The sequence below is a fragment of the Alligator mississippiensis genome, chromosome 5 (assembly GCF_030867095.1).
Source record: "Alligator mississippiensis isolate rAllMis1 chromosome 5, rAllMis1, whole genome shotgun sequence".
Lineage (NCBI taxonomy): Eukaryota > Metazoa > Chordata > Crocodylia > Alligatoridae > Alligator > Alligator mississippiensis.
Genome location: NC_081828.1, coordinates 94,392,951 through 94,418,554, shown reverse-complemented (window position 1 = coordinate 94,418,554; position 25,604 = coordinate 94,392,951). Strand labels below are relative to the sequence as shown.

The 25,604-nt window shown below is 43.0% G+C and overlaps 1 protein-coding gene across 1 annotated transcript in view; it reads right to left on the bottom strand.

The window, feature by feature from the left end:
- Positions 1-7,415: 7,415 nt before the first annotated feature.
- ANKRD33B (ankyrin repeat domain 33B) overlaps positions 7,416-25,604 on the bottom strand; it is a 90,267-nt gene continuing 72,078 nt past the window's right edge. The window contains exon 4 of the mRNA XM_006267468.4: positions 7,416-12,925. Coding sequence (XP_006267530.1) covers positions 12,072-12,925 — 854 coding nt within the window. The 3' untranslated portion in view covers positions 7,416-12,071. The remainder of the gene's footprint in view (positions 12,926-25,604) is intronic.

Genomic DNA, 25,604 nt, shown 5'->3' with positions numbered 1-25,604 from the left:
GTATGATGTGATGCTCACTACATCACTACCTTTTGTCCCTCTTGACAACCATCTATCTTCTGGATCATGGTGTATGCAAGAAGAAGTCTATGTGACCATCACTCCAAGACCCTCAGCGCATATGCCTAGGCAAGAGTATGGAGGAGTGGAGGCTGCTTTGGACCTACCATCCCCTCTTTAAACCATCAAGACAGAGTCCAAAGTCCAGACCAGGTCCAAATGTTCAGTGCCTTGGTGGTTGTATTTTCTGCCAGACAGCAACAGATAAGAACTGCTGCTGACTATGTAACACCTCAGCGAGTGTGCATTTCTGTCAGGGTGATGTCCCTCAGCCTTTTTCCAACCAACGAGTACCCCCACAAGGCAGTGGGGGCTTGGGTTTTGAGGTGCCCTATACTTGCCTTACTCTGGAGATTGTAACATTGTGGTATTTTATAGAAGCTACCCTGCCACAAGTAGTCCCACCACATTGACACCAAGCCCTCCAGTCAGATGCAGTTGACAGTAATACCCAGGAGCTTTTATGCACGGTATACAGAAACTAGTATGCCTTAACCATGCTAACTCAGTGGTCTACTGGGCTCAAGACAGCCCTTTGATAGATACATTTAGATATTCCAAACAAGGATCTACCCGTACTCTTTGGGGTGAGATGACATAGCTATGATGCCTTTACTTGTGCAGATGTGAAGAGATGATGGCGGAAATCATGGGAATAATGAGTGCAGCTTGTGGAACAGCGGTTAAACAATCTGCAGCCTGAAATTCAATCTTTCAAATATTCATTGAATGGTTTCAAACATGAAGCAAGTTCATAAAATCTGGTTTGTGAAATGAATCCTGAATACAAGAAAATGGCAAAATTAATTTAATAAATTGATTTTCTACAAGTAGTTTGTTCAGCTCCACTGTTCATCTAAGGAACAAGACTTTATTTCATACATAGTAATACACTGGAGGAAATTTAGGAAACAGCTTTAAAAAAATAAGTTCTTCAAAGTAATCGCTTATTATAAAACTATAGAGCTGGAAGGGACCCCAGGAGATTATCTAGTCCAACCCCCTGTGCAAGGTAGTCATCTAGTCCAACCCCCCTTGTCTAAATCATGCCAAACAAATGTTTGTCTAACATGAACTTAAACATCTCCACCACCTCTCTAAGTAATCTGTCCCAATGCTTAGCCACCTTCAGAGTTAGACAGTTCTTCCTTAAATATAGCTTCCATGGATATTGCAGGTGTCCTGTGTCATAGTGGAGTGGGCATGGAGTGGGGAAGAATAGGAACAGGGCTTGTATGATGATCTTGCCACATGGTGAAGAAAGCGCAGACATTCAGGTAACCTGTGTCAAAGACTGGAAGTAAATTGTGTAACGCTTGGAACATTCCAGCTGTTTCATGTTATATGAGGAAACATCACTGATGACTTTAGTGAGACCAATGGAATTTCCATTCCAAAGCAGCCTGTGGATGCTTTAAAGTTCTGTGAAATGGAAAACTTGGATGGGATGCCAGGTGTGCCTCTGCAATAAACAGCTGGCTGTATAAACATACCGCCAAACTGATTGCTCAGCCTGTCCTGTTGTGAATAGGTCAGCCTCCAATTTGAACTGTTTGTTCATTCTATGTGTCCTGCACAGTGTTTAAATGCTAAGAAGCCTGTATGGTCGCAATGGAATTCAAAGTTGGTATTTTTTATCCTGAGGGAGGACTCCCCAGGTAGCCATGCTATTTTGTGTTAGGACTGAGTTACATACAAGAACATACAAATCTGATTATGTGGCTTCTGAAGTACCTCTCTTTACTTAGCTAACAAGTAACATAATTCCTTCACAATATAGGGGCTGTAGGTAAGAGAGTTTCTACCATCCCCACTTGAGGAGACCCCTGCTTTTTGAGACGTGGCTGTCTCAAGAATGTAGATTGCTTTAGCGATTGTTCCATTTTTGGAATGACGTATTTTTTGGATGTTTCTTTCAAGACAGTTTGGAACATTAGTCTTTGTAGACTCCAACCTATGCCTTTTACAAGTCTGTTTTCAAAGCCTCATTCAGCAACTGGCATATTACAAAAGCCAGATGTCTGTTTGCAGCTTCTGATGCAACATTGCAGTCTCAATGCAAGTTATAAATCCATTTATTTCTGGGCTCTACAAGGACAAGGTATTTTTGTGCTGTATGTTTTTCATACATGTACTGGCAAAGGAGGTAGTCTGATGAATGTGGCTCTACAGTAGGTTAGTTTGTCCACTTAGAGGAATCATTCCTGGGTACTGGCTAGGTTGTATAGAATTTCTGTGCTGTTCTCTACTTAAATCTGTGGGAATGTTGTGTTGAGATAGTAAGAGCAAAAGGCAAGCTCCACACTTCAAAGAATGAGTTATTTCATTTTGTCTTGGGCTATGTTTTGTTTTTCCATAACACAAATAAGGACTTAAAAGACTTGTTCTTTGTAGATTCCTTTGGTGTTTTGCAAAGAAACTCAGGAAGCCAGCTTAGAATTTGTTGTTGTAATACCCACATCACAAAGTCTAAGGACGGAAGTGTTAACTTGCTCAAAAGTGGAATACAGCCCAACCACTCTTGCATTATAGAAATTCAGCAAAGGAGTGCAAAAACTATGATTTAAAATGTTTTTAAGTATTAAAGTGGTCCAGGAAACAGACACATGGCTGGTTTTCAGGTTACACTGAGTCCATAACCAAAAGACAGAATACATTGAGTTTTTCAGCCATTAGAAGTTTATAATACTCTTTGCACTTTCAGCAAACAGGGCATTTTCCATATGGGTGTAATCTGTGATTGGCTTCTTTCTAGTCATGGGCATCATTAAAAACTATTATACAGGGAAAGAAAGAGGATCTGCCCCTAAGAAGAGCGGATGTAAGCAAAGGGAGACTGTAGGGGTTAGGAGGTTGTGCTAGGAGTAAAAGACTGTAAGGCTACTCTTTGAGAGAGCACTTCTCTGGGTATGTAGGGATTAAAGACTGGTCCCCAGATGCTGTTTGCATTTGTATAGTTGTATGAAAAGGATGAGAGATCTGAAAATGGCAAGCTTTATAGTAAAGGACAAACAAGTTACTGTGCTGGTAAAAAAAAAAAATGAAAGCCAAAAGGAATACAGAAAAATGGGATCACTCTAGAGCTCAAACTAAAACATAAATGGGCATATGGCTTTAAGCCTTCTGTACAATAAAGTGGTGTTAGTGAACTTTGATTAGTTTCCAAATGGATTTAATTAAAGCAGGAGGTTTACTGGACCTGCTGCAGGGTTAAAATGTTTAGTTTTTTTCTTTTCTTGGTCAGTGAAGACTCTGTTGTTAAGTTATTCAGGATATCCCTGTTTAATCCTATCACCATTTCCTCCAGTCCTCATGTGTCAAAGGGTTTTCTGTTTCAAACATAGGCTGTCTTCTTAGGTAGTTAGTCTGAGAAGAATTATGCATGCAACTTCTACCATTGATATTGGTTTACTGCAGCTAACATAGACATACCTAACCTGACTTTCAACTAGCTAGAGCAGGTACTAATAGGACAAATCTGTACCTCAATTTTGGAATGGGTTGAACTATCCTGAGCCATACAAGTTATCCCTTTCAGTGTATGACATCTTTCTATTTTGTCCTGTAAAGCATAGGAGAGATAAGTAATGGTCAGATTGATTTATAGAAAGGCTTTGCTACACAGGAACAGGAAACTCATGCAGAACCCTTCTAGGAATCACGCTATTACTTGTCTCTATCTCTTGGCCACCTTTCATTATGGGCAGTACAGATAAAAAGGACCACTAGCAGACCTCCAGTGCTTCCACCCTGATTGGATCAAGTGACTACTGAACACGTGGGACTGTAGGGAGGGTCTGTGTTGGGGGGGAGAAGCTTAGCCTCAGGTCTGACACTCAAATTAGCTTCCAGGTTGAGGCTGGCTTGTTGCCACAAAGTATTGTAAGGGTGGTGTATGTGGATGGTCAGAAGGCAAGAGTGAGAAAGCTGGCCAGGGTAGTTGCATAGATCTACTTTTAGCACAACATTTGGTATGGATTGCAAAGTACCTATGAGAATCTGAATCAATACTCAGGCAATTACCCTGACCTGAGCTCCATACTACCATGACTGCACTGCTAGCAGCGCATAAGCCAGCAAATTTAAAGCTAACCCAACTCTGGCTGGACAATCTGCAGTCACTGCAGGGGAATAAGGGATTCTGCACTAAAAGTGCAGTCGTCCATGCTAAGAGACTTAGTGGAAGAGTAACTAATGCGTCATACATTTGCACTCTATCCACACTAAGGACATCTATACATATGCTCCAGAATAGAGAGGGGGGAGAGGCACTTTAATTAGAGAGGCTCTAAGAGCTCTAAGAGCCTCTCTAATTAAAGTGCCTGCGGCATCACGCGTATTCAGTGTCCTGTGCTTTAAAATGGTGTTGGGGTCACTTTAACTAAAGCTCTTTCGACAAGCTTTAGTTAAAGCTCCCCCACTGCCATTTTGAAACAGAGGGACCCTGAATACATGTGATGCAGAAGCTGGTAGAGCACACTAGTTAGCGCTCTCCAGCAGACTCGCAGCAGACTCGATTAATCTAATTAGCACATGGCAGAGCAGAGCTCCATCACATGTATAGGTGCCCTAAGTCTCCAGTTGGTACACTTGAGAAGCAAATCTGTGTCCCAAATGCAATATGTATAGAGGCATCTGCTACAACCTGACAACCAGAAACATGAGGTGTGAACTACCCCCTTCCTTTTGATTGGCATTATCCTAAAAAATCCATGATGATATTTCAGGTGTCATTTTATTAAATATACCCTTCCTCATTATGAAAAGAGAAGTGGTATTATGATGAAGATTTACTCTGACATTTCTGCCTCTGCGCTTCCACAAACAAAAAGATGGAAGTGATCCTTAGGAGGAAACTGAAGTACTAGAAAGCTGTGAGTGCACGACTTAAACTATGTACATCTTTAACCACACATCATGAGGGTTGCCTATAATGAAACTGGTTTAATCTTCTGGAAAGGAGTCAGTTTCTGTCAATTTAAGAATTGCCAAACTATTTCCTACCATTTAAAGGAGTGGTTCTCAATTGGTGCCATGATGCTGGTCCCAGCACCTCCACTGCTGCCAGAGAATGAAATTACCCCAGATGCCTTTGTCTTCAGGAAGCATGTCAGAGTCGAACTGACAAGCAGCTGCAGCAGAGCGGTGCACCAGTCTGCATTCTGTTAAGCAGGCATTTATCTCCAGCATTTCTCTCCAGGCTGCTGGTGCCACCAGGGTGAACTGCCCTGTGTGCCTTCATTTTTCTGGAGGCATGTTGGAGCCAAACCAGGAAAAACTGCAGCAGAAACAGTGTGCCTGCCCACAGGGGTGGATCCAGCGGGGGGTGCAGTGTTGCAGGTGCACCCCCATTCCCTTTTGATTCCTGTTCCACCTAAACTTTAAAACCAACCACCCGGGAAGGGCAGCAGCATTTCTCTTCAGGCAATCCTGAGGGAGTCAATTGACTTCATGGCTCATTGTAATGCATCTGAGTCCTGCTAATCTCAGGTGATAGTGACTCCCTCTCTTTTTTATTGGTTTTGATGTTTCATGAATCAAGTTATCATTTCTTTTGTAGTTTTGGTGTTTTCCTGGGAATACCTCTGTTCTGTTTCACAGCTCTGCAGTATGTTTTTATTTTTAGCTAAAAACCTGAACTCAGGTGTGGCAACATTAGCTCAGGTGAACAATAATTTAAGTGTGGAAATGACTGACAGTGAAGTGTTGGAGGCACTGTCAAGATGATCACAATGGCTAGATTTTATTTTAAGAATCTGAATAAGAGATGTACATTTAACTATAATAACTGTAGGACTAATAAAATGATTTGACTACTTTTGCCTAGTCCATTGTGTTTTTTTAAACTTAATCTGTAATCTAGCAATTTAGTGCACATTCCAATAAAGTGATTCATTTTTTCTTCACTCCTAAACTGAATAATACAGTCCTAGCCCCCTAAAATATTAGTAAAACTTTTGGTATCTTTTTATCTGGAGAAAATAGATATTGTGTTATATGTGATGTTGCACCCCCTTTTCAAAATCCTAGGTACGCCTACCCACATAAAGTAATGCACACACCCCCCATCCCACCACTGAATTGCACACACATGCAAAACCTAGAGAAGGGAGGGGAAGCCAGGTGACTGTGGCTGCTTTTGCAGCCAGACTGATTGGAGGAGCAGCAGCCAGGCAAAAACCCACGGGCTGCAACTTAACCCCTGTGGGCCACCTGTTGGACATTCATTGGGCATCAGACTCTGCCCTATCATGACTGCCCTGCATGTTAAACAGAAACAAAAATGGGAGTAAAAAATGACAAGTCTGAAAAACAGTATTTTTCAAAACTAAGAAAAGTGCCTTTCCAATAAGTTCTGATAAAACATGGCAGAGGTCAGGAGAAATGCTCATAATTCTCCTTTGGACAGTGAAACAAATGACTGTATTACTTTATAGCAAACTGTATTGATGTGAAACCTGCAATGACTTTAACAGACTATGTCTATTTCCAGTGGGAGCTGCAAGAATGAATCTACTGATTTTATTTAATCATATTTCTATATAAAGAGAGGACCGTCTTTGTAACTATAACAAAAGTTAGGAAAAAAATGCTTACACATGGACTTATGCAAAGATCAGGAGAGCCTTGAGTTAGTTTTACGAAGTGCCACGGCAAATAACAGATGAAGATCAAACTCTCTTGATAGTCTCCAAATACAAGAGAAGAATATTTTTTATGAAAAAGTAGTATATTTTATCATCTTATATTTAATATTAGTTTTTTCATAAAGGGTGCCCAAGTATTGATTTTATATGTGCTATATTACAAAGCATCTCTTTTTGGGGCTAGTTAGGTTTTGGCTCCTATTCCTGAAGTAAATTATATTTTCAGGAAAACAGTGGACATGCTTTGGAGTTTATTAAGCAAAAATAGATACTTGCAAGACAAACAGCAAGGGTGAAAATACTGCCAGCTTCTCCAATTGATTTAGCAGACCGGCATCTGTGCTGATGGAAGGTGTAGCAGCACTCAAAGGTATGACTGTAGCTTTTACAGATATACCTGAGCTAGCTTTCAATAGTGGGTTTTGCTGTCTGCACTGAATTCTGTGCTGCAGTGACTATACAATGAGCAGCACCAAAGTTAGCTAGTTTAAAAGCTTTCCACTAGCTAGCCCCAGCCTCTACATTAGCTGCAGTTACGCCTTTGCCTGCACTGTAAACATTTGTTCAGGGACCTTCCCTGACCATGAGGAAATTTCCATATCTGTTCAGCCATTTATCCCTCTTCAGAGACACCAACCAAGAATGCTGATCAGTGACAAATGTAATGGACTTTTTTGTCATAGCGACATTAGTCTACAAGGAATTTGATGGACACTTTCTATAATAAATCCTTTCATAGAAGCTAGACTTCTCTCAGATGGTAGAAACTACCCACTGGTATGGATATGCCAATCAAGAAGTGGAAAGCAACAACCCAAAATCTAGCTGAAGAACAAGTCTTGTGATGGTTTTGTCAGATTTTGTTTAATTGTTTAAACTGAAGTGTACAATACATATACATGGACATAGCAAAGTACAAAGGGTTAGAAAATGGGCTTATTTTTCAGCCCCTAATTGTAACATTTTATATGTTAATCCCTGAGAGAGAGAGTACCTGTCAATTATATCTCTACTGCAGGTGTTAGTAAGAGTGCAAATTCATATGTTTACTTTGCAGTAAAGATTGCTTTTCTGATACTGAATCTGAATTCTGATACTTAAATACAGTAGGTTGCCTGTAAACAAAAAATCCCCTGTAAACAGTTCATCTGTCCTATACAGTGTATTGGGATGAAATCCATCCTGACATGCTTGGACTGGACACTGAATAGGTTGACCCTGCAATCCCAAAAATGAATAAGTATCAGCTTCTTCCTTGTAACATTACATTAAGCTCCCATGAAATCTAATATTTTATTTCTGTTTATTTTAAAGTGAAATTAGTGCTTACAAAGGGTGAAGAATTGACAGGCTTGCAGAGTGAAGTCTGCTGTATAACCAGAACATCTGGACAGTTTAGACAGAATAGTACAAGCTCCCTTCACTCTCAATCAGAAGGATCATCTCGAGTGTAGTTGAGTCACCAGGTTTCAGCACCATAGTAAGAGGTGACCTCATAAAAATCTAGAGAAAAACCTTGCTTGATAGGCCCACACAGGCTCTGCTTAGACTGCACCCAGGGCTGTTAGGACTGATTTTGATGCTGTATGTGGGCACTAGAATTTTAAGCGCTGGTCTTTGAGTCTGGCCAGATTGTGGTAAGCTGTAGTGTTTTGGCAAGGAGGGGGCAAAAAAGCTTTGCCGTCCTTGCACTTCAGAAAGGAGCCAGCTGCAAATTTAGTAGACCACTGCCTGTGAACACTCATGGCTGCTTTTCACCACATGAGGAGCAGCATGGTGCTGTGCTGTGGTGCTGTGTCCAAGACATTGAGCATCTCTGCACCAGCCAGTGGCACCAGATATCATGAAGCATCATATGTGCTGAGCCCTCCTAGAGAGCTTCAGAAGATATTGCACTGGAACTCTTGAAGACAGAGCTTCTACTGGGGTACAGGACCCCTATATGCTGCTTAGGGCTCTCTTAGCAGGAAATACCTGATCACGGGTGCTAAAGAAGCTCCCTTGAGAGATACTAAAACTGTTCTCTCAAATCAGTGCCACTGAAGTGGATAAAGAGTGTGATACAGGAGAACAGGAGAGGAAGTCCCTTATGGACAATCTCTTAAAGATTTGCATAGTCCTGTTGGGCTTTGAAGTTACCAAATCTATGAAATACTAGTGTCTACTGAAGCTACAGCCAGTAAATTGTTTTTTTTCTTAGTTCAATACACAACTGTTGAAAAGATGCTAGGAACCAAAAGATAGAGAGACTTGCATTTTTAGTACCAATGGGAACTGAGCCTAAATTGAGAAAGCTATAACTCAGGACACTGCAGAGTAAGGTAAGGAGGGGGTTAGAATTAAACACTGGTAAGTTTGAAGTAATGAGCATAGAAAGAAATTACCTTAATTGGACACATACAATTATGGGCTCTGCAATGCCTCTAGCAATGAGGAAAGAGATGTTGGAGTCACTGCGAATTATTCTTTAAAAACCTTGGCTCAGTGTGCAACAATGGTCAAAAAGACAAATAAATGTTAGGAACCATTAGGAAAGAATTGAAAACATTATGCCATTATTCAAATCCATGGCGAACCCATACCTTAAATACTGTCTACAGTTCTAGTCATGCCAGAACTAGCAAAGGTGTAGAGAAGGGCAACAAAGATGAATCAGTAGTATAAGGTAATTTCTGTATGAGGAGAAATTGAAAAGGCATGGCAACCTCATCTTTGAGAACAGACTGAGGGAAGATACGACTGAGATCTATAAACTGTGACCAACATGTAAAAAGAATAGAGGCTATTATGCCTTGCATCACAGGAACCAGGGGGCACCCACGGGAATTGCCAAACAGTAGGTTTAAACCCAAGGAAGTGTTTTTTTGTTGTTTTTTTTTAATACAACACACTGTTAACTCATGCCCAGGACATGCAGGACAGTTGACTCATGCCCCAAGACATGGGAGAGAACAACAACATAATGGGGTTCAAAAATAAATTAGACAAATTTATGAAGGGCAGGTCTATCCAGAGCCATCTATTACAACAGTCAGCGATGTGACCTCAGGTTCAGGACACCACTAAATCTACAACTGCTGGTAACTTGCAGGATCTGACAGAGGATGGATCACTCTACACATACCCTGTTTCTCATACACTTCCTCTAAAGCATCTGCTAGATGCCACTACTGGAAATAAGATAGTAGGAAAGATGTATTTTTGGTTTGATCTATTGTGGCAGTGCATATATGCTTATGGGTTACCTAATTACAGAATTTTTCATTGAAATTCTCATTTAAGTTCTGTCTAGTGTCAAACACAGAGCAACATAATGAAATGAACATTTGAAATGGAAGGAAATAATTATTAAAAAATAGGTATCATATTTACTGTGTGTCTTGCTGTTTTCTTTTGTACCCTACTTTGATAAACATAGCCTTTCTTTAGCAAATAGCAAGTCCATACCAGGATTTGCCAGTTTAGCAGCTTAAAAGAAATTCTAAAGGATGTTCCTGAAGACACAAACATTGTCTATGCCCTTTACACAGTTCTCTTGGTAAAACCAAAACAACTTCACTGGGGGCTATAGGACTTTTTGCCTAATCAGGTAAGCTCTCAGTTTCAAAAGTATCTGTGGATGTGGTGCTTTTCTAGGCCATTAAGTGCTTCTAAAATGCCAGCTAAGATTTGGTTTGAGCCTCAAATAATTACTTTGAAGGATACCGGGCTGCCGTCTTGGACCACCACATATAGCAAACACCATTACTTTTATGGCATCCAGAAAAGGTAAGGGACAATATGGATGACACCGTGATCCCTCTCTGCTAATAGTGGAACAACCTGAGTTATTCCTGCTATGACTGGGATGTTAGGAAATGTTTTTCTCTGGAGTTGACATAGGGATGATGGAAATAGTCCTCTGCATTTGGTACCGAGGATGTAGTACAACAAATCTTCACTATGATGCTTATCTTGGATTTCCATATGCTGGTGGGCAGGTTGCTTGATACAGTACATAAGACTGAATTTTCACAGAATGCTATTGGCACTTGATATCCTTGATGAAGACAGTTCTGTTATCAGAACAATCATTCTGTCCTGGATTTAGTTTAGCTCAAGTAAACTTAAAGCATTTTTTTAACAAGACCATCAATATTAAAATAAACTCTATAATTAAAGAGTTAATTTATTTGACAGGTGAATATAATGATGGAGTTCCCTGAGACTAAAGAAAAGAAAATGCAGGGGAGGAGGCAAATCTTAAATTGACAATGCATTAAAAAAGTATGTCAGATTTACAAGTGATGCAAAATGGTGGAGCTTCACTGCAACTTATGGACTATGCCTGATTTACATCTCCTGGGGCTGACTGTCCTAACTGCCAATTCTTAGGTATTTGGTATGCAGCTATTTTTATCTGGGAGAAGCACAGTCAACAGCATGAAGAATTAGAATAGGCCCATAGCATAAACAGTGGAGGCAAGAAGGGCACAAGCCCTGGGCACCAGTTTGGCCCCTCCCCATGGGAGTCTTTGCCATAACTGCTGCAGCTCTGCACCCTGACTGCAGGAATCAGGCAGACAGATCCTACACCCAGCCGTATATCTGGTGGATGGAGGGTGAAGGCACAGTCCTGTGCCCAGGGAGGGAGGGAGAGAATGGGGCCCCATGGGGCCCATAGTGTTGCCTGTTTCCCAGCTGCACCAGCCCAAGTTGCACTACTACAGGAGCAACCACAGCATAAGCAGCTGCTGCCCAAGGAGAGCCCTGTCAGGTTAGACTCCACTTCTCCTTCCCTTCTCCCACCTCTGCCCTGGGCTTTGAAAGAGTGCTATACCTCTGGTACAGGTGTAGTGTTAGATACCTTTGATATCTTAAGTTTCTGTTTTACAGAATTAAAATATCCATAAAGTGCTTATTATAGTCAAAATGATCTGCATTACACACCCACCCCCTCTTCCCCAGATTTCCTGCCTGGTACCAGTTGCATGGAGATTATGGCCTACTTTAAACTTTTTGTGACTTTCATTACTAAGTGTTGCAATTCATATGCACCTAAAGAGGAGGAGGGGAGAATGATTAGTGTCAAAAGCTGAGACTCTTAACTTCATCATGATGAATAGAAAGCATGATCCTTTCACATATACGAGCATTGCAGGCTCTTTCTCACCTGCTCATCCAGGATTAGACAAACCTACCAGAGAGCAGATAATCAACTGTTTTCACTTTTTCAACCCCAATACTTTCTCACATTCCACTAGATGCCTTTAGTGCTAGCTCATGTGGTTTCTGTGCTATAGGGCTATTATTCAGTTCTGCACCCCACAGTTTGACAGCATGCAGCCTTCTAGCCTGGGTGATGACATCTCGACCTTAATTGAATCAAGTCTTTTTTTTTTGATGGAGAGAGATGTGCTTCTGTCTCTGGATCTCTTCTGCCCTTCTCTTCTCCTGCTCTTCTGCCTTCTTCCGTTCCTCTCTCAACTCTTTGTATCTCCATTTAGGGATCTGCAGGTACATGTTGTTTCTGACACTGTTCTTCCTCCTCACTGGCTCTGGCTGGAAGTTGGGTGGAGGAGCCTTGGTAATACGGACTTTGGGGATCACAAATCCTGGTCTTACACTGCTCCTTCTGAGAAGGTGGAGTGGCAGAAGGCTTGCTTTCCTTGGGGCTACCACACTCGCTTGAGACACAGTGAAGCTTAAAGGCTGCAGACTAGCCCTCCGGTCTTTCCTTTTGGGGACCACCATGATTTTGGAGTTCTGAAATAATTTCTCATAGCTACTAACATGATCTCTGTCCTGAAAGCGGATCTCTTGGACTCTCTGCTTCCTCAGGATTTCCTGCACAGACAGTGTGCGTTTTCCCACACAGGGTGGGCTCCCTGGACACACAGTCCTGCAAGACAGGGCAACAAAGGGACTACCTAAACTTGTTGTCACCCTAACCATGTGATCAAGAACACCATCCTCTTCAGGGTTTGAGGCAACCCTAAATGTCACTGCTGACCTCAAACACTCTGATAGCCTCTGAAAACAGCTTTTTGGTTCCGCAGCCTTCTCAAGAAGGTCCTTCATCTTTGGCCATTCTGGTTTATATTGATCACAAAACTGCTCGGGGCGCGGACTGTCCATCAGCTTCTGCATGAGCATAGCAGATTCTGATCTTCCGGTGTAACAAGCCCATTCCCAGGCAGTCATTCCACGATTTGGGTCAGTTGAATGAACATTTGCCCCTTTAAAGGATAGAGAAGAAAAGCATTAGTGTTAACTGGCGAGACAGTGGACACCATGGCTTCTTGTGACTGAGTTAGACAAGTATCCTACAGAAAAACACAGCATGGAATTATGTCTTTAAGGATAACATCATGACATGTAAAACCCAAAGAATCATGTTGCTCCTGACATTTCCTAGCTTTAGACTGTTTGACCTCATGACTTCAATTTTTCATGTAGTTTTTAAAATAATGTTCTTAATTCTTTTTAAACAAAACTCAGAAATGTCATCAGGTGGAACCATATTAGTCCCCACATGGGAAATGAGCAGGGTGTGGGCCTTTAGCTCTACAGCTGAGGCTTCTAGCTCTTGAACAAATGGTAGTAGAAATAGACTGTTATCCTCTAAGCTAGTGGGAGCCTTTTTGGCAGGTGTGCCACAGATAAGCCCTGCACTCTCCCTGAGTGCCACTCCAATCCCCTTCCCTTATCCCCCGTTCTCCATTCTACTCCCTGCCCTGTCTGCAATGTGGTACCTGCCCCCTCCCTGATCTGCTATGTGCCACATATACAGAGACTGCCCATGTGACTTGTGGCATACATGCCATAGGTTAGCTACTCCTACTCTTAGCAAAGTGGCTACTATAAAGGAATGAGAGAGGAATTTTGTCAGAGGAGTTCACATCAATTTGCTGGCCAGCAGAGACTCAAGGATCCTCGATTCAATTTCAGATTCTGACAGGGATAGCCTGTGGTAGTTATAACCCTTTCTGTGCTCTCTCAAGTTCCTATGCCGGCTTCCTTCTGTTCCTATGCACTCAATTCTGAATCTCTTCTTGTTCCTTTTTTCCTTTTCTCTCCTTGCATTTCATTGCTTCTCCTTTTTGGCCCTCCACGTTCCTAAATCCATTCTGTGATGCCAGAAGGCTTGCAATGAGACTACTAGAAGCACTGGAGGTGGAATCCTCCTACCTGAATTTCCAGCATCCCACACCTCCTAGGACCCTGGTGGGTAGGAGAAACAATTCCAGAGAAGGTCCTGCTCAGCCCTAACAGTCCTAGGAAGGAGTATGGTTAGCTGCTTTGTGAAGCTGGACAAGACTCAGTCTGATTGATACAGAAAAGCTGCATGAAGCAGGAACATTAAAGATAGAGATTTTGGGAGCAAACTGCCAAAATCTAGCGAGCCACCACTAAGCATGTGTACACTGACATTATGGAAAAGGCCATAAATTGGTGAAATGTAACTGTCTGGGTGCATCTACATGAAACATTTACTGCAGAGCTGACTAATTACCTCCTCAGTAAAGTCTCTTTGTCTACATGTGTGTTCCTATTAGGCCACAGTAAACTCATACAATGCCGTCATAGGTTAGTACTTATTTACTATTCTGTGGCAGTGTTATTTATTGCGCAGCATCACGTGTAGACACTGATGGGACTGACTGGGAAACAAAGGTGCTTCAGCACAGGGGCTGCCTGCCACCTAGCCCCACACTGGAGTACCCCTCATGCTCCAGCTAGCCCCTCTTCAGCATAGTGAGCTGGGTAGGAGGAGCCCAGGGCTGGCAGGCTAACCCTCCAGGCCCTCTGCCAGCCAGGCTGCTCTGAGCTGGCTCAACGTGCTGTGGTCCCTGATGCACATGTAAGCATGGCACCTGGGAGCAAGAAAATCCAGTGCAATATGTGCTGGAGGTTATGAGCATTGCATTAATTTCACATGTAGATTCACCCTATGTTTCCAAAGTAGCAAAAGGTAAATCCCTAACAGAAGGGCAGCTCCCTGCTACATTTTAATGTCTGCTCTCCAAAATAGAGAGGTGAAAGTGTGTCTCACTTAAATGGGTATAAAATTTTTTTAACATGTTTGGAACTGGTCTATTTTCAAGCAAGTCCTCCAAACGAATTCAGCCTGAGGCAGACACTCAGCATTTCAGCCCAAACAGTTAAACTCTGTCAAAGTTATAAACTCAAAGCAGGCCCCTGTAACTGTGAGTGGCAGAAAGCCTTTACTGTAAATGTAGCCCTCCTTTCTGCATTTGTCATGTCCATCATTGCATTTGAATTTCCAAACTCATGATAGCACCCGATACAGTCAGATAACCCAGCCTTGATAATGTAAGGTGTCTCATTTTCAGTTGTTCGTATTCTTAAAAACTCTAGTCATAGAATCATAGGGCTGGAAGGGACCCCGAAGGATCATCGGGTCCAGCCCCCTGCATGAGCAGGAAAGACATCTGGGGTCAGACAACCCCAGCCAGGTGACTATCCAGTCTCCTCTTGAAGACCTCTAGGGTAGATAATTGCACCACCTCTGGGGGGGAGCTTGTTCCATAGTCTGGACACCCTAGTTGTAAATAAGTTTTTCCTACTGTTCAGCCTGAAACTATCTTCCAGGAGTTTGTGGCTGTTGTTTCTAGTTTTCCCCCAGGGCGCCTTGGTGAACAGTTGTTCACTGAGCCCTTGATGTATGCCTCTGATACAGCGGTAAGCCACAATCAGGTCCCCTCTCAGCCTTCTTTTCTTTAGGCTGAAGAGTCTGAGATCCCTCAGCCTCTCCTCGTATGGCTTGCCATGCAAGTATCTGATCACGCGGGTGGCCCTTCTCTGGACCCTCTTGAGCTTTAACATGTCCTTGTTGAAGTGTGATGCCCAGAACTGGACACAGTACTCCAGTAGTGGCCGCACCAATGCTGAGTAAAGTGGGAGAATCACTTCTTTGGATTTACTGGAGATGCATCAATTGATGCATGCCAGAGTTTTATTGGCCCTAGCGGCTAGTGCATCGCACTGCCAGCTCATATTCATGCTGGGGTCTATTGTTACCCCCAGATCCCTTTCATTTGTAGTTCTGGTCAGGTTAGCGATGCCCAAACTGTAGGTGTGCTGGGGGTTCTTCCTTCCCAGATGCAGTGCTTTGCATTTCTCTACATTGAACCTCATCTGGTTCCATTCTACTTGCCTAGGTCTGCTTGTATCTGCAACCTATCTGCGGGTGTGTCCGCACAACTCCATATCCTGATGTTGTCTGCAAACTTGGCCAATGGGCTTTTCACCCCCTCATCCAGGTGGTTGATGAAGATATTAAACAGCACTGGGCCTAGTACCGACCCCTGGGGTATGCCGCTGCCCACATGTCACCACGACAACACTGATCCATTCATTTAGACTCTCTGTGTCCTACCCCACAACCAGTTGCTCACCCAGTTGACGGTCCCGCAGTTGAGCCCAATATTTTCCAGGTTTCTGATCAGTACCTCATGGGATACCAGGTCAAAGGCTTTCTGGAAGTCAAGGTATATGATGTCAACTGCTTTTCTCTCATCCAGGTGACAAGTCACCTGTTTATAGAAATAAATGAGGTTGGTCAGACAAGACCTGCCCGTGACAAAGCCATGCTGGCTGTCATTCAGTATCATGCCTTCTGCAAGTTTGTCATATATAGCCGCTTTGATGAATGTTTCTAGGATTTTCCCTGGAATAGAAGTTAAGCTAATTGGTCTGCAGTTTCCCCGGTCCTCACGCTTCCCCTTCCTGAAATGGACACAACATTGGCCCTCTTCCAGTCCTCTGGGATTTCTCCAGAGACCCATGATTTTTGATAGACCTTTGCCAAGGGGCTCTACGATTACTTCGGCCAACTCTTGCAGCACTCCTGGGTGGAGTTCATCTGGTCCTGCTGATTTATATGTCTAATTTCTTTAATTAATCATAGACCAGTTCTATGTCAATCCCACCCTGCTCGTTCTGTGCCCTACCTGGCATGTTGTTCCCCTTGATCTTGTGAAAGACCGAGGCAACGTAGTCATTTAGGAGTTCTGTTTTTTCCTGAGTGGCAGTGACCAGGTAACCTGAGGCATTGAGCAGCGGCCCCACACTCCTGTTAGTTTTCCTTTTACTCCCTATGTAACTAAAGAAGGACTTCTTGTTGTTCTTGATTCTTGTAGCTAGTTTTAGTTCGGTTTCTGCCTTAGCTTGCCTAATCTGTTTTCTATGAGTGTGGGCCGTTGCCAAGTAGTCTTCCTTAGAGGCTGTCCTAAGCTTCCATTTTTTGTACACCTCTTTCTTTTTCTGTAGGTGGGCTGCAACTTCCCTGCTTAGGCAAGACAGTTTTTTGACCTTTCTGCTACTTTTTCTCTGTAAGGGAATGGATTTTCTCTGAGCCTTAAGGACTGTATCGTTAAGGAACAACCATTCTTCTCGTGCTCCCTTTACCTGTGGTCCTTGATCTCTGTAATACAGTCTTGTTCTCTTTGCCACAGACCTGTTTTATACAATGCCCTCAGACTTCCACTGATATCACTGGGAACCTTGTTTGGAGGTGTAGAGTGCAGAACATACTCTATAAATCTATGGTAAGGAGGTATAATCAGTGCAGAAAATCTGCTGGTTTAGGTATACCTAAGTTCTCCAGTATTAAGTGTGGTTATATACCTATCATTTACTCTGTAAATGCACTCCTAATTGTGAAGTAATTTTAAAACAAATGTAGCTGGAACATCCATAAGATAGACCTTCTGACTGCTTGGAGAACTCTTCAGTCAGTGCCTTCAGGGCTTTGGCCAGCACAAAAACATGTGCAGGTTCTGTCTCTCAGAGAAATTCTTTAAGATATATTTGGAGTGGTTTTAGTTTTGACAAGAAACTGTACCCTTCCTTCCCCTTTTCTATACACAGTGTGACCTGAGGAAATGGGGGAAGAAAGGGTACAGTTCTTTACTACAGAGAGAATCATCTTGCTGGCAGCATTTTGAATGTATAAGAGCAGGGCTAGTTGTCATTACAGAAGGCCAGAGAATAGGAAGATTGTCAGGGGCTGACCTGTGTCAGTAGAAGGGATCTTGGAAGTGCTGTACAGGATGAAGCATCAAAACTAGGACACACTCTTGATGTGCAGGTCAAAAGAAACACCTGAATCCAAGGGGAAACTCAGATTATAGGCTGGTGTGGCTGGGTGGATGCCAATGCTCTCTGCTGATATTGAGAAAAAAGGTAGAAGGGAGGACTTGGGGCAAAAGTTCAGCTCTGTTTTAGCCATGTTACAGCAGACGGTTGACACCTTGAGAAGATGAGAAACAACTCCCCCAGCCCAAACTAAGACAGTCTAGGCAGATGTGATCTGAAGGAAGGAGGCTAATCTGATGGATGGATAAATGGATTAACTGAGACAAACAGCATTGGGATTTGTATTAATAAAAAGGCAACAGAGAAAGACAAAAAAAGATTTCAGAGACAGGATCGTGGAGGAGCTCTGTTCAATCTCTAAACCAGGAACAAGCATACTGTGTGTTTTCTTGGGGAGATAAATGTGTCCAAACGGATCAGAAGCCATTTAAAAGGGTCCTGTGTGCAAAATTCTCCTGTGTGCTGCTTTTCTGATTTGGTTTTCTTGCTCCGAACTGATATATTCCCAGCTGTCCTGGAAACAGTATTTCAGGAAAGAAAATGACAACACAGAGATTCTAATCTTTCAGTAGCACTCGCAATGCTGACTTCATGCCTTGTCTCACAAAATTGCTTGTGACACAACATTTTCTCAAAGCACTATTGACTTACTGTGCACATTCAGAGACATTTTTAAACAAAATCCCTCATTCAACAGAATTTATAGGGACTTTACCAACTGGATAAGAAATAAATATTCAAGGCCCGTTTCAAATGTTACAGCAGTCTGATACCGAACTATTTGTCACTCAGATTTGTTTAGTCTACAAGGTTTTTTTTAGAAAACATACGCATATGCCCTTAATCCCAATTTTATCTGAGGATAAAATTATGTCCTGAATACTGTTTTCAGAAGACCTAATTTGAGAAGACCTGTCACTCTGTGATATTAATATTATATTTTATTAGAAGGGTTTAATGCCCCTTGAGATTGTTATCTAAAAAACTAATATTACTATTGCTGTGTTTGTGCCAGACTGCCAAAGCAGTAGATTTCCTATTAATCAGTTTTAGACTCCAGGATGAGAAATACTCATCTCATTATGAAATATTGCATTAAAGTCTAGATGTAAGGCTCATGTTGCTGACTTTACTCCATTATTCTAATAAATCCTGATTAATGACAAAACAGAAAAATAGCTATCTGTTCTTTTCCCCGTAAGCAGGTCCCTAAAGAAGAAACATAATATAAAACTCTTGTTAAATATTCACCTTTTTTAAAAATAATGCCACCCTGGTTAAATAAAGCAATATCAGGACTTTTTAATTAAATAGAATCTTAAGGAAAATTGTACCACTTCAATCAGCTTAGCAATAAGAAAGTCCATAGTAACTTCAAGCAGTGCATCTCCAGAAATTCTTATTCATGGAACACTCAGTGAAGGCAGAGTTTGGACCATGTACACACCCTTTGAAATGCATTATTTAAAGGCTAAATTGACCTTTGATTATAACAATGAACAACAAGAGTGACCCAATGATTTCACCTGGCTTGGTCAGCAAATCTGACTTTAAGATTTTTATTATCAGTGGCATTTTTGCATTCTGCTTTATGGACGGTGGTATCATGCTGAAAAATACTATGTTTTGTGGCCCAGGGCAGTGTGGCAGCCTTATAGAAGAAGCTGCAGACCAATAATTAAGCCTGTTTTATATTCATTTTACATTCCAAAAGGTACATTCATGTTGATTTTAAAGTTATACTTTTAAGGTTGAAACATTATAGCTGGTACTGGCGAAAGGGGATGACTTAGTCAGTGACCTAAGAATCGATGGGAAACTGGGTGATAGTGACCACGAGCTGATCACCTTTACTATACATCAGAAAGCTGGCAAGTCAGTCAGCAATACAGAAGTCCTCGACTTCAGGAAAGCTGACTTTGACAAGCTCAGGAGGCTCGTTGTCCAGGCCCTAAGGGACCACGACTCAACAGGAAGAGGAGCCCAAGAGATTTCATAGATTTCATAGACAGTAGGGCTGGAAGGGACCTCAGAAGATCATCGAGTCCAGCCCCCTGTCCAAAGGGCAGGAAGCCAGCTGGGGTCATAGGATCCCAGCAAGATAAGCATCCAGTTTGCTCTTGAAGGTGTTCAACGTAGGTGCTTGAACCACCTCCGGTGGCAGGCTGTTCCAGACCTTGGGGGCTCGGACAGTAAAGAAATTCTTCCTTATGTCCAGCCTGAAATGGTCTTGTAGTAGTTTATGACCGTTCAACCTAGTCGTCATCCCTTGGGGCACTCTGGTGAACAAACGTTCCCCCAGATACTGGTGATCACCCCTGATAAACTCATAGGTGGCCATCAGATCACCCCGAGCCTGCGCTTTTCCAGGCTAAAGAGCCCCAGGGCTCTCAGCCTGTCATCGTAGGGTCTGCTTCCCTGACCTCTGATCATGTGCGTGGCTCTTCTCTGGACTCTCTCAAGCTTCTCCACGTCCTTTTTGAATTAAGAGAGCCCAAAACTGGATGCAGTACTCCAGCTACGGCCTCACTAAGGCCGAGTACAAGGGGAGAATGATGTCCCAGGGAATGGTTGCTCCTCAAAGGAGCGATCCTGACAGCTCAAGGGATGGCCATTCCATCTGGGAGGAAGGGTCGCAAAAGGGCACAGCAACCCCCTTGGCTCAGCAGGGAACTGGAGGACCTCCTACGCCTCAAAAGAGAGACTTATACAGGATGGAAGGCTGGAATTACCACCAAGGAGGAGTACTCAGCAATGGTCCATACCTGCAGGGAGCAGGTCAGGAAAGCCAAGGCTGCAACTGAATTCCACCTGGCTTCGCATCTCAAGGACAATAAAAAGTCCTTTTTCAGATATGTAGGGAGTCAAAAAAAAAGCAAGGGTAACATTGGACCCCTGCTGAACCAAACGGGGCAGCTGATAACTGACACCCAGGAAAAGGCCAGTCTACTTAATGGGTACTTCGTGTAGGTCTTCCATCAGTCCAATGGGACCACCCTGCCTAGCCAGACGGCCAGAGTGAGGGTGTATTTATACCCAGCATCGGTGTTGATCTAATAAAGGATCACCTTGAGAGGCTGGACACCTTCAAGTTAGCTGGTCCTAACAGATTACACCCTAGAGTACTCAAGGAGCTGGCAGGTGTCATAGCCCAACCATTGGCAAAAATACTCAAAAATTCATGGTGCTCAGGTGAAGTACCTGAAGGCTGGAAGAAGGCCAATGTGGTACCCATCTTCAAGAAAGGGTGGAAAGTAGATACCAGGAATTACAGGCCAATCAGCTTGATCTCTGTCCCCGGTAAGATTCTGGAGAAAATTATCAAAGAGACCCTACTGAATAAGCTGGCTGAGGGCAACATCCTGAGGGACAGCCAGCACAGGTTTGTCATGGGTAGGTCTTGCCTGACCAAACTCATCTCCTTCTATGACCAGGTGACATGCCACCTGGACAAGGGAGAAGAGATTGATGTCATATATCTGTTCTTTAAAAAAGCCTTTGATCTGGTGTCCCCTGACCTCCTCATGGAAAAATTGGCCAACTGTGGCCTTGGCTACACCACAGCCTGTTGGCTGGGAAATTGGCTCCGAGGTTAGACCCAGAGAGTAGTGGTCGACGGTAGCGAATCATTATGGTGCTCTGTGACCAGTGGTGTACCCCAAGGCTCTGTCCTTGAACCAGTTTTCTTTAACATCTTAAGTAATAATGTGGTCATTGGTGTCAGAAATGCACTGGCTAAGTTCACCGATGACACTAAACTTTGGGGCATAGTGTCCACACCCGAGGACAGGCTAGTGATCCAGGCTGACTTGGATAAACTTAGTAAGTGGGGGGATACAAACCTGATGACATTCAATACTGATAAATGTAAGATACTCCACCTCAGGGGAAAAAAACCTACAGCATATTTATAGGCTCAGCAGTGCTACACTTGCTAGCACCACTGCTGAAAGAGACTTGGGGGTCATGATTGACCACAGGATGAACATGAGCCACCAATGCAATGTCGCAGCTGGTAAAGCAAACAAAACGCTGGCTTGCATCCATTGATGCTTCTCAAGTAAATCTCAGGATGTCATCCCCCCGCTGTACTCGGCCTTGGTGAGCCCGCAGCTGGAGTACTGAATCCAATTCTGGGCTCCACAATTCAAGATGGATGTCAAGAAGCTTGAGAGAGACCAGAGGAGAGCCATGCACATGATCAGAGGGCAAGATAATAGGCCTTATGAAGAGAGGCTGCGAGCCATGGGACTCTTCAGCCTGGAAAAGTGCAGGCTCAGGGGGGACCTGGTGGCTGCCTATAAGTACATAAGGGGTGTGCATCAGGATCTGAGAGAATATCTTTTCACCAGAGTGCCCCAAGGTCTGTTCACCAGAGTGCCCCAAGGACCAATGGTCATAAACTCCTCCAAGACCATTTCAGGCTAGACATAAGAAAAATTTCTTTACTGTCCGAGCCCCCGAGACCTGGAACAGACTCCCCACAGAAGCGGTGCAGGCACCTACTCTGGACTCTTTCAAGAAATGTTTGGATGCTTATCTTGCTGGGATCCTTTGACCATAGCTGACTTCCTGCCCCTGGGGTAGGGGGCTGGACTTGATCTTTGAGGTCCCTTCCAGCCCTAAAGTCTATTATGCTTAAGATTATAAAAAAGATGAGTGCCCATATTTTGGTGTCTCTTCCTGAAGCATCTTAAGACAACCCAATTTTTAGAAAAAAACCCAGGTCCCAATCACAGATTTTTACCTACATGTCCTGCTCAGGTAACTGTTGTGAAGTCCACACTTAAGCAGCTTGGAGGTTGGGCAGAGTCTTTAGCACTTACCTGTCACATGGCCAGTCTAACCCCCTGGTAGTGATTTATAACGTGAACTGCTCCCTAGTACTCTAATCATTTTCATTGTAAGATCAGTCTGGCAAGCTTTAATCTACAGTGGTTTGTATATGAGACTTCCGTAGAAGCAGAAACTTCATTTTTGCTTCCTAGAATGTAGACAGGAACAAAGTGTGTGTGTGTGTGTGTGTGTGTGTGTGTGTGTGTGTGTGTGTGTGTGTGTGTATCCCACAAGCACCACCCAAACACACACAAGAGACAGGTTATCATCATACTAGTTACCTTCTCAGTAGCAATAACTTGGAAAGGCAGAAAGGAAAGGAAAATAATTAAACCAAAAGACTAAAAACTATGAAGTCTGTGGCTTCCAAAAACACCATGGCAAACCTGTTTATGATTACTATCTGACTGCTTACTTGCTTACTGTTCAGTAACACTGGCAAGCTTCATGATTGCCATAATGTGACATATACGCAGCTGAAAGTGCCAAACTAAAAACCTTATTAAGCTGGAAAAATACTGTAAATACATTCCAGTTAGTCATGTTGGAGCGGGAGAAAGGGGAGTAGAATCTTAAAATATCCTTGATAACTTTGATGGTCCTTTGTTCTTAGCTATTTTTAAAGTATTTCAAAAAAACAAATATTAGAAACTATAAAAATGCAGAGTTAAAGGATTCCATAGAGAATTAACCTTTCCTTGTAGACCTGCTAAATTCATGAAGCAAAGTTTTCCTGAATATTGTACATTTCTAACATCAGCAATATAATACCCACCTTCCTATGCTTTACCTTATTTGACATATGAATGCTTGCAGTATCTTTCTAATTTACAAAGGTCATCTGTGCCATAACAAATTATCCTTCAGTTCACCCTGCATTGCATTCTCTTACACTTCATACAGATACTCAAGAGCTTATTGCTCTTTATCTTATCTTACCCATTTCATTTCTCTATGCTATCCTTTGGGTGTCTTACAACCACCACAACTTTTTCTTATCCACAATGTAAAGATCTCCGAAGATGCAAATCATTTAACTCCTGTGCATATGGATAGTTTTGTTATCTGTTTCCTGTGACATTTTATAAGTTTTCCAAAGGCTCCAATTTCATCTCATGTGAAGGCAAAATATGAAACTACAAGAGGTTAAGTAGGCTCCAGTCTGCAGGATTCATAGATAGGGACCAACTCAAATCACAATTTCACGGATTTCACTGAAATTGCAAAATCAGGCAATCTCCATGAAATCCGCAAAAAAAAAAGATGGCTAAAAATAAAATGCTGGCTGCTCAGTGGGAGCCAGAAATCCTCCCATCTGTGCAGCTTGGCAAGCAGGGAACTGCCAGCATGTAGGAAAGCAGCCATGATGACTGCCATCTCCACCCCTCACCACTGATTGGCTGAGAGGGCTGCCTGTTGTGGGGCCCAGTCCCTCTCCACCAGTCAGCAGCATGAGGTGGAGCCACATGACAGACAGCTCTCTCAGGCAATCAGTGGCAGGGGGTATGGTCATGGGGGCTACTCACCAATCAGAGGCATGGGGGGCCTGTCATGATAAGTCCACAAAAATGGTGGCAGGTCCTGAGATCTGCCCGCAAAATTGGCCAACCGCCTTCTCAAGTTGGGTACACCCCCATGGTGCCTATAGAATTTAAAAAGTCATCTCATCCCATTTTTCCTAGTCAAGTGCTTAAGTTTTAGGGAGAGACCAAGAAGGTAGGATTAAGGGTGATTTCAATGGTTTCTTATTTTGCCAAATTTAGAATTTACTGCTTTTCCAAGAGATTTTTTTTTACTGAAACTTCCAATAATCTTTTTATTACTTTTTTTAAAATATTCAATTTATTAATATGTGCTGGTAACCTTCCATCTAGTCTATATAAAGTTTCTTTTCTTCTGGGAACATGGGACAGAATCTTTGCATAGTAACCACACTCTGACATCATCCTAGTTTAACCAAGGTTCATAAACTGGAAAATTGCTGAATGTAACGAAACATTCCCCTGAGTATGAACCTCACCGGCTGCCTCAGCCTCACTTCATTCCTCCTCTATTGGCTCCCTGATTTACCATTCCTTCCCTGCTCCCAATCTCGTGTGACGCTAACATACAAACATCCGTATGCCGCAGAAGTAGACAATATATTGAAACATACCACAATATACACTCTGAAGAAACAGGGGTATTCTCTGCTAATAGAGATTAAATTTATTCTTTTGCCCAGTCATACCAGTCATGGATGTGCCAACTATCCTAGCAGCATACCAACTGCTGTTGCAACAGATACTAAAGGTAATGGAACAGCAGACAGATTAACAGTTGTTATATAAACACTATTTAACTTGGCCATTAGGGATCAATAACTTTAAATGTTTATTATTGTGACAAGATCTGCAAAGGAGGGATGTGGGCAATGGGGTTCCCCAGGGCTCGGTCCTCGGGCCCGCACTATTCGACATCTTCATCGGTGACTTGGGCGAGGGGGTAGAAAGCACCCTGTTCAAGTTTGCAGATGACACTAAGATGTGGGGGGAAGTGGATACGCTAGTAGGAAGGAACAGGCTGCAAGCGGATCTAGACAGGTAACAGGGGTGGGCCAAAGAGAACAGGACGGGGTTCAACACTGACAAGTGCAGGGTAATGCACCTGGGGAGGAAGAACCAGCAGCAGACCTACAGGCTGAGGAACTCCCTTCTCACCAGTGTTGAGACAGAAAAGGATCTTGGAGTCATCATTGATGCCGCAATGAACATGGGCCGACAGTGTGGAGATGCAGTCAGGAAGGCCAACCATACCTTGTCGTGCATCCACAGATGCATCTCAAGCAGGTCCAAGGAGGTGATTTTCCCCCTCTGTGTGGCGCTGGTCAGGCTGCAGTTGGAGTACCGCATCCAGTTCTGGGTGCCGCACTTCAGGAGAGATGTGGACAACATGGAGAGGGTCCAAAGAAGGGCCACC